This window comes from Podarcis vaucheri, assembly GCF_965113315.1.
Source record: "Podarcis vaucheri genome assembly, chromosome: 7".
NCBI classification, from domain to species: Eukaryota; Metazoa; Chordata; class Lepidosauria; order Squamata; family Lacertidae; genus Podarcis; species Podarcis vaucheri.
This window is the reverse complement of record NC_138765.1, coordinates 98,640,370-98,649,928: the sequence shown is the minus strand read 5'-3', so window position 1 is coordinate 98,649,928 and position 9,559 is coordinate 98,640,370. Positions and strand designations below refer to the sequence as shown.

The 9,559-nt window shown below is 48.4% G+C and overlaps 1 protein-coding gene across 1 annotated transcript; it reads right to left on the bottom strand.

Annotated features, from left to right (window-relative positions):
- Positions 1 to 4,451: 4,451 nt before the first annotated feature.
- On the bottom strand, positions 4,452 to 6,329 carry LOC309537560 (uncharacterized protein). The gene is made up of 7 exons (XM_082232460.1): positions 6,191 to 6,329; positions 5,755 to 5,913; positions 5,542 to 5,646; positions 5,319 to 5,424; positions 5,005 to 5,067; positions 4,576 to 4,758; positions 4,452 to 4,486 (listed from the first exon to the last, which is right to left on the bottom strand). Exons 1-7 carry the CDS (start codon positions 6,224 to 6,226, stop codon positions 4,473 to 4,475), a joined length of 666 nt encoding a protein of 221 aa, XP_082088586.1. The 5' UTR covers positions 6,227 to 6,329; the 3' UTR covers positions 4,452 to 4,472.
- Between the last annotated feature and the right edge of the window lie 3,230 nt (positions 6,330 to 9,559).

The following is a 9,559-nucleotide window of genomic DNA, read 5'->3' as shown; positions in this document are numbered from 1 at the left end:
GTCCAAGTGGCTCTTTTTGTCTTAAAGGTTGCAGACCCCTGCAAAAGAGGTAGCTGATGGAAACGTAAACAAAATAGAATCTCTGACAAAAAGAATTTCACAAATGAACGATAGACAGCACAGAAGGAATTTAAAATTCTCTGGGATTTCTGAAGATATTGGGAATAAGGACCTGGAAAAAGAGATGTTACAATGGCTCAAAGAACAAGGAATTGAAATTGAGCAGAATGAAATTGAGAGAGTGCACCGGGTGTTCACATCATGAGGAGGCTCTGGACTTCCCAGGGCTGTAATTATGGCATTCACAAGAGAGAAGGTAAGAGATCAAATTTATAAATCACTCCGGCAGAAAGCAGACCTGCAGTTTAAACAGCGAAAGGTCATAGTGAGACAAGACTTTTCTCAGGAAATGCTTCAAGACCGGAAACGTATGCAGCAGTTGGCACAAGCTCTCTACAATAATAAAATCCCCTTTACCTGGGTCTACCCTGCTACCCTGTTGTTTTTTTAAAGACGGCAGGAAATATTCTGCTAAGAACCCTGGTGAAGCAAAAAAAAATGCTAGCTGATTTAGGAGTTGGAATACAAGGACAGATTGAGCAAGAACTCTCAAGTTCGGAAGAATTACAGGTAGACCAACAGGGAGAGTCGAGTGAAGAATCTCCAGAATCTCCAGTGCAGAGACAAGAGAATAAAAGAAGACGGAAGTTGAGAGGGGAAGGAAACAGCAAGAAATAATATATACTAGAGACATCTAAAATGGGCTTTTGTAAATATATATATGTTGCTTTTTTCTGATATAAACTTTCCAAGAGCAAAGGGAGAGGAGTGTGGGTCTCCAAGATACCATGAGACAGCGATCATGGAGATCCCTAACTGAGTCTCAGGGGGGAAGGGAGAGAGGGGTTGAATGGGCCAGCATTGAAAATATAATATATATGTACACAGAGGGATTCAAAAAATAAACAGTAGCTCGGATAATGGATAGATCTTTAAAGGTTTTATCTTTAAATGCTAACGGACCAGCCTCAAACACCAAACGCTACAGGGTACTGACACTGGCAAAGAAAATGAAAGTGGATGATATACTATGCCTTCAGGAGACTCATAGACCCAAAGCAAACAATAGACCTTTGTCACGCTCTTAGCAATGGGACCTAATAGCAGAATCGAAAGCGACAAACAAGGCTAGAGGGGTCGCTATACTATGTAATGCAAATCTTAGGCCGGAGGTTCTGAGCCCGAAAAAGGATAATGATGGTAGATTTATATTCTTAAAAATTAAAGTGTCACAAAAAATTTTATAATAGCGAATATATACAGGCCTAACACAAGACAGAAAAAATTTGAAAAGAAAACGTTGAATAGACTGCAGCTTTATGCTGAAGGGGAAGTTATCGTTACAGCAGACTTTAATGGGAATATAAAGAACGCTAGTACTTTCAGATTATCTAAATGGGGATTAAAGGATGTTTTTGAGAGGGGAAACCCCAGTACCAAACCTACCTTCTTCTCCAACAGACATAAGACTTTCTCTTATATTGACTACGTGCTAATTAAAGAAGGGAATGGAATCAGTGTTAGAACGGCAAAGACTATGGGAATATGGATTTCAGACCATGCTTCACTATTTGTGGAGATGGGACTGGAAGAGGATGGACAAAGTAGGAGATGGTGCTACAAAAACCTAATAATGACAAAAGAGATTGACAGGAAATATATTAGAAAACAAATAGGTTGGTATTTTAAAGAAAACAATGGTTCAGCCAAGATCCCAGTAGTATGGGACGCTTTCAAAGCTGTTATAAGAGGACATTGTATACTGAAAGAGATTGCGATTAAGAAGGATTGGTACTCGGGGAGACAGGAAAAAAATTAAAGAGATTGAAATCTTGCAACAACAGCAACAGGTTAAATTTCTAAAGAGGAGACAGGAGTAGTTAAGAAAGTTAAATCAGGAATTGGATGAGCTTGATATAGTTGCGGTGTGGAAGAGAGATAATATGATCAAAAATGATTTTCAGAGAACCTCAGTAGGATCATATAAGAGACTGGCAAACTATTTAAAGAAAAGAAGGGATAAACCAAGAGTGAAGGCCATTAAGACCAGAAGGAAAATACTTACACAAAGCTCTAGAGAAATAAGGAAAGAATTTGCAGAATTCTATCAATATTTATATAAAGAAGAAAATAAAAATATAAGTAGAGAAAGTTTAGGGTTTAAAATCGAAGAAAGTGATAGATTAAGACTGAAGGAGGAAATTTCTCTGGAAGAAATAGAGAATGTAGTTAAATCATTTAAAAGTAAGAAATCCTCAGGATTAGATGGAATTACGGCAGACTTTTATAAAGAGACAATTGATATCCTGGGCTCAGAACTGAAAAAAGTATTTAATAATATCTTAGAAGGGGGGAAAGCCCCAGACACTTGGAAACTAGCGGAAATAGTAGTGATTGAAAAACCACAAAAGGACCCTACAGCGGTGGGGTCATACAGACCAATTAGCCTACTAAATCAAGACTATAAGATATTTACAAAGATCCTAGCAAGGCGACTGGAAAAGGTACTACCTAAAATAATTAAGGAAGATCAATATGGATTTGTTAAGGGAAGATACATAGGCCATCCTATAAGAAATGTGTTTTAATAAATACATTAGAATCATAGAATCATAGAATCATAGAGTTGGAAGAGACCACAAGGGCCATCGAGTCCAACCCCCTGCCAAGCAGGAAACACCATCAGAGCACTCCTGACATATGGTTGTGAAGCCTCTGCTTAAAGACCTCCAAAGTAGGAGACTCCACCACACTCCTTGGCAGCAAATTCCACTGTCGAACAGCTCTTACTGTCAGGAAGTTCTTCCTAATGTTTAGGTGGAATCTTCTTTCTTGTAGTTTGGATCCATTGCTCCGTGTCCGCTTCTCCGGAGCAGCAGAAAACAACCTTTCTCCCTCCTCTATGTGACATCCTTTTATATATTTGAACATGGCTATCATATCACCCCTTAACCTCCTCTTCTCCAGGCTAAACATGCCCAGCTCCCTTAGCCGTTCCTCATAAGGCATCGTTTCCAGGCCTTTGACCATTTTGGTTGCCCTCCTCTGGACACGTTCCAGTTTGTCAGTGTCCTTCTTGAATTGTGGTGCCCAGAACTGGACACAGTACTCCAGGTGTGGTCTGACCAGAGCAGAATACAGTGGCACTATTACTTCCCTTGATCTAGATGCTATACTCCTATTGATGCAGCCCAGAATTGCATTGGCTTTTTTAGCTGCCGCGTCACACTGTTGGCTCATGTCAAGTTTGTGGTCAACCAAGACTCCTAGATCCTTTTCACATGTACTGCTCTCAAGCCAGGTGTCACCCATCTTGTATTTGTGCCTCTCATTTTTTTTGCCCAAGTGCAATACTTTACATTTCTCCCTGTTAAAATTCATCTTGTTTGTTTTGGCCCAGTTCTCTAATCTGTCAAGGTCGTTTTGAAGTGTGATCCTGTCCTCTGGGGTGTTCATTTTTTATTTTTTAATATTGTTTTATTATATTTATTGTTTTAATAAATACATTTGTGGTCCGAGGACCCGACCCAGGCGAAGTGAAATAAAGACACAAGGACACGTGATATAAGGTTAATGGGCTAGAAAAGGCCACAACTTTATTAGCTACAGCAATTGAAAAGGTATTGGCTTAGGCATTGGATCAAAACAAGTGGGTTATTCACCAGGGGTTCATCACCTGTTGATGCTAATCCAACTATAGGCTCCCCCCTGCTGTCACCGGGGGTCGTGCCAAGGCCTCCCGCCAAGCAGGCATCGGACGGAATACACGACCCCCAGATTCCTTTAACGGAATACCCCTAAAAATTGAAGGCATAGGCGATGGCCACACCTAGCACTTCCACACACCGCAACACATGAATCCAATGCCTAACCTACCCACCAATACCAAAGAAAAAGTTGTGACGATTGCTACGAGGTAGGCGAAAAAACCAATTAGCCTAGTGCCAAATGGAAAAACTCCTACCAGGCCCCCCAGCCAACCAGGGCGACCAACCTAAGGTCCATAGCAAGGCCAAAAAAATTAAAATATATGTTTGATGAAGAGGGGAATTTAATTACAAAAAAAAGTTTTTTTAGAAAAATTAGGAAAACAATATTGGCTGAAAGTGCAAGGACTTTATGATTTAATAAAAACGGAAAGAGCAGAGGAAACAATGAGGACAGAAATGAAAATAGATATGGTGCTGAACAAAAGACAAATGACGGAGAAAGGGATAGCAGGGATGTTATATAAACTGATGATAAACGACAAAGAAAGAATGATAAGGATAATTCAGATTAAATGGGAGCGGGAAGGTATGATCCAACCAAACACAGCGGGAAGGTATGATCCAACCAGAAACGTCCCATCCAAACAGCCCACCAGATGCCTCACTCACCTGGCATGCACAGGTGTCCACATTGCCTTGGCGCTACTCCGGATGTTCTGTCAGGAGGAGAAAGGGGCTCATTGAGAAACGTCCCATCCAAACAGCCCATCAGATGTCCCACTAGCCCCCCAGATGCCTCACTCACCTGGCATGCAGCTCAGGAAGTCCTGTGGGTAAGGTTCCCTGAGAACACAGTGGAGCAGCCTCCTCAAACAGCGCTGGACCCTGCCTTCCATCCGATGTCTATAGGCCCGCTGCATGATGTTCAGGCAGCTCCTCCCTGTCCGCCTGAGCCCTTCTTCCTCGTGCTGCTGCATCTCTTCCAGCCCTGAATGGCAAGGGAGAAAGGTTGAGCAAGGTGGAGATACACAGGAAAAGAGCCATCCATCAACAATATGAAAGCAGCCTTCAGGTGTGTTTGTGTGTGGCAGAGAGCAGTGAAGTCACATTCCAATTCTCTTTGCATGTGCATCTTGTGACACCTCTGTCTGAACATACATCTGAGAATTTGCCTTCCCCTGAAGACCTTTCTCAGCAGAAGCACCCCTCCCTGCCCTCCGTACGTCTCACTCACATGTTCCATAGGATGCCATGTCTTGATCGTGGATGAAACTGGCATCCCGGAAAGCCAGATGACCTAGAGGGGGGGGGCAAGAAAAGGGACGTCATCTCGGTGCAAAGCAAGCAGAGACAGAGGCAGCTTGGCAGGAGGACAGGTATGCTCTGCTGCGTCTAGAGGCCTCCACGCTCACGGAGCACTCAGAGCAAGATCTGGGCACAGATGGAGGTCTACCTAGCAGGTGGCCTGGGGACATGCCCAGCCTCCCTGCCATCGTTACCAAGACGTTTCTGTCCATCCCTACCAGGGAAGGACGTTGCTTGACTTACCCAGAAGCAGAGCTGCCACCCTGGAGACTGCTGGCAGCCTGTTGGCAGACAGCTTCGTCCATGACAAGGCAACACTCTGAAGGATGTCCTTGCTGAAGGTTTTGCTCTGTCGGCAAAGACAAAGGAGAAGTGGCATCAGAGAGGCTTGAGAGCATAGCAGAAGAGCCTTGCACTCCCAGAGACATCCCTGGGCAAAGCTGCCAATGAAGCAGAGGGAACTTACCAGATGCTTGGCAGCCTGGTGGAGAGCAAAGTGGAGGCTAAATTTGTTGGGACGAGCCCACCACTTGACTTCTGGGGCTAGATGGGAAAGAGCCCTCCTTGCGGCCTGCAACACAAGAAGAGAAGAGGGTTACAAATTGCAGTACATAGTCTTGGAAGCTCCTGAGAACAATCCCTCCCTCCTACTGCATAAGTCCACCTCTTTGGCCCTCACCTTGGCCACTTCGTCCTTGTCTTCGAGGTGAATGAGGACCACAACCAGTTCGTTAATGGCTTCTTCTTCTGTTGATGTTATGGGAGGCCTTTGGTCTCTCACCCGGCCTCGAAGCACGCCCAGATGTTGGATGGCTGATGCCCGGATGGAGGCTTCCTCCTGTAGGCAGAAAACATCAGAGACTGTGTTTCTCATCAGAGCAGTTTCCTTTCTCCTGCCCACTGGGGTGTTTTGAGGCTGCTCAGCCCCCTATCCTCCTCCTGGGGGAGACTGGGGGCAGAGTGACTCTCCCCCTGTGTTTTCCAGGCAGGCTTCCAAGAGAACAGCCTCCTGAAGCCAGAACATCTCCGCTGCATGCCAGTCTAAACCCCACCTTTCCTCTTCCAAAGCATTCCTTCTCCACCATGTGTGATGTCATGTTTTTCCTCATACTCACATGGGCAGCCAGACCGCAGTAAGTTGCCAACAGCATCTTCAGCCCTTTCCCTTTCAGCTTCCTGTAGAAGTTGGCTTGGTCTAGCAGCTCTATCAACTCTGGGAGGACATCGGCTTTTGCATCATGGAGGGAAACCAGCAGCAAGACTCGCAGATGCTTAGGATCCTAAACAAAACAGAATCTTTTCAAAGGTCTGAAATGCCTCACGCCTTTTAGCACAGGCTCTTCAGTATTGTGCCAGCAAAAGAGTGCTGGGCCATGATTAGAATCGAGATCTGCACCCCCCTCCCTCCCTCCCTCCCTCCCTCCCTCCCTCTGAGCATCACTTGCCATGCCAGAGTCCAGAAGCAGGGATATCCCTCTGATGCTGAGCTTCCGGACTTGCAGATAGTCATGTTCCAGCCAGTTGAGGAGCCACTCCAGTGTATCCTCATAGGGACAGACCTCCAGACGGCAGCGGAGCAGCTAAAGAGGCCCAAAGAGGAAGAAACCCTTCAGTGAGGAGAGGCTGAGGCACGTTCTCCTTTTACCCACCATTTGCAATTCTGCACAGAGCAAACCTACTGAAGTGAATGGACCAAAGTTTGCCATGTACATCAAATCCAATGGGTCTACTCTGAGGAGCACTAAAACAGGCAACAGTCCTTAGGCTCAAAGTAGCCTTGACATAACCCACAGAATTTGGAAGGTAAAGGCAACTGCAAGGTCCAAATTCTGATGAAGGCTGGTTGCGGAACCAAGGACACAAAGGGAGCTAAAGAAGACAAAGTCCAACACTCGACCGAAACCAAGCCAGAGCCTCCTTGCTGCCCCCATTTCCTCCTGCACCTCAGTCCCCCTCACCTCGATGTAGATAGCTGCCGCGACTTGTGGGATCTCGTCAGAATCCTCGTCCTCGAGAGCAGCGATGATATTTTCCACCATGGGAGGGATCAAGCGGCGTTGCTTTCCGATAACTCTGAAATGGAGAAGCAGATCTTGGTAAGGAAGGGAAAGACACCGCAGGAAGCAAACAGGGACACAGTCCAACCCCGTGCCTTCAGCTCCGTTTGCCAGGCCATTGGGGAAGGTCACCGTGTTCTTCCTCTTACCTCAGCATGGCAGACAAGCCCTGGCTGAAAGTCTCCCGGCAGAAAAGTTGGTCGACGATGGCCGTCTCTACTTCCTCTCCAGTGGTGCCCAGAAGGAGGCGCAGAACTCCCTTAGCCCCTCTGGAACCAAAGCAAGGCCAGGATCACCAGGAGGGTCATTGCCACACACTCCAATTCCTTCCCCTTCCTTCCTCCCTAGCAGCCGCCTGAAGGAGAGCCTCCCTTGGAAAACCAAGCTGGAATGAACCCCCCCCCCCCGAGGCTGAAGGGGTAAGGACTCCATTGGTCTCTTTGGAACACACTACTCACCCGAGGAATTCCTGCTTGTAATGGAAGTTGAAAACCATCCCCAGGAGAGCGATCAGCAGCTGTGGGAAGTTCCAGTACACAGCTGCCTTGTATTTCTCCATCCTGAGGATGGCGTGCAACAGGCTGGTGAGATGTTGCTGGAAGAGAGAGAGGTGCAAGTCACTTTCCCTGCTTTTCTGCAGAATACGGGAACCCCTAGATATTACCCTGGGAAGAAGGAAGCCAGAAGGCAGGTGGTTGGTCCTTACCACTTGGGTGGCAGATTTCGCCGAGAGGCTTCGGGAAATCTGCTTGGCCATGAGATAGATCAGTTCTTTTGGGTGGGCCGTTGCTAAAACCTTCTTCCAAACTCTCTCGCAGTCTCTGTGAATGCAAAAACAAAAGCAATGGTCAGATTCAAGTCTTCTGCTTGCTGCCATGCTCCAGAGAGAGGAAATGGCATCAAGGGCTTTCTGAGCAAGCCCTGCAGCTTGCCAACCTTCCCCTTAGCCCAGTACAACCTGGAGGGCTCCATACCTGAAGGGAAACTGGGGGAGATATTTCACCACTTTCGCCAGGTGCTGGTGTGACAGGATGGACAAAGCGAAGATGGCCATGTCTCTGCCTTGCACTGTAGGCCCCTGGCTGATCTTATAAAAGGCCTCCAGGAACACCTCCACCTGTCAGAGAAAAGGAGAGAGTTGCTTGGAGAGTAGAAGGAAGCGGGGCTGTCTGCAGGCGGATCCCTCCATCCCTCATTGAAAGAGGGACCCTTGACCTGTGCCACACAGCCTCTTCCTTCCTAGGTACCACTCAGGGTCCTGGGGAGTGTTGGACCCAGGCAGCTCCAGGGCGCCAGTTCCCCTCTCCATTGTGGGCCAAGAGAAGAAGCTTGCCAGTCTGCTCCCAGAAGGAGGAGGGTTCCCCCTCCCTGAATCCATGTTTCTCAGGACCCTTGGCTGAGGTTCTTGTCCTGACGTTGCCAGGCCCCTCTCAACCAACATGTGTCCTGGCCACCCAATGGCAGGAGGTTGCCTCCCCTACACCAAACAGAGAATCTTATTCTCTCCTACCTTTGCAGACGCCTTACCTCCACTTTTGGGCCGCCAAACTGCATGATGAATTCTTGCAGCAGGTGGGAGATGTCCGATCGGTTGAAACTGCACACGACCGCCAGGTCTCTGGCCAGGAAGCACACGGCCTCCAAGAGCTGTTCCGCAGGGAGAAAGGCGCCAAAGACCTGAAGCGAGAGAGGCAGGTCAGAGATGCCCACAGGGCAGGGCTGGGGAGCAGAAAGCCCAGGTGCTGCCTCTGCAGAACCCAGAACATGTGGCTTGAGAGACAGCGACTTACCGTGGCCAGAGAGCGACAATTATCCACGAAGAGTTCAGGAACCGGTCCTCCGGTGGATTTGAGGACGTCCTCAGCTCTGGTGATGAGTCTTTGGTGCCATATACTTCGTATCAGTGTCTCTGCAAAGGAAAGCCAAAGGGTTAGTTTGGGTCTTGCTCACCCCCACCCCATGCTGCGATGCAGTGGCGTAGCATGGGGGGTGCCAGGGGTGCCAGCCGCACCGGGCGCAACATCTGCGGGGGGCATGAGTCCAGAGGGAAGGGACAAGTTACTTCCTCCACCGGGCTCCCCGCCGCCGCCACTGCCAGCCTTACGCCCTAGCGCACGCGCGCCCCCCGCCGCCACTGCAGCTGCGCTCCACTCACTGCTCGCAGGAGGAGCAGCCGCTGCAGCAGCGCCGACGCCGCCACCGACGCCTGGCCGGGCACGTGCAGCCTCCGCACCCCGACGCCGACGCCATCCCCTTCCCCCTTTTTTCCAGAGCTGGGTGAGGGGGAGGTTTTAAAAGGGGGTCTTGCATTGGCGATCCTGCAGCACTTTGGGCCGCACGACGCGAGCGCGCAGCACGGATCAGCCACGACCCCACCCCGTGCATTTCCCGGGGAAAAGTGCTCCGCGTGGGAGGCGCGTTTCCCCT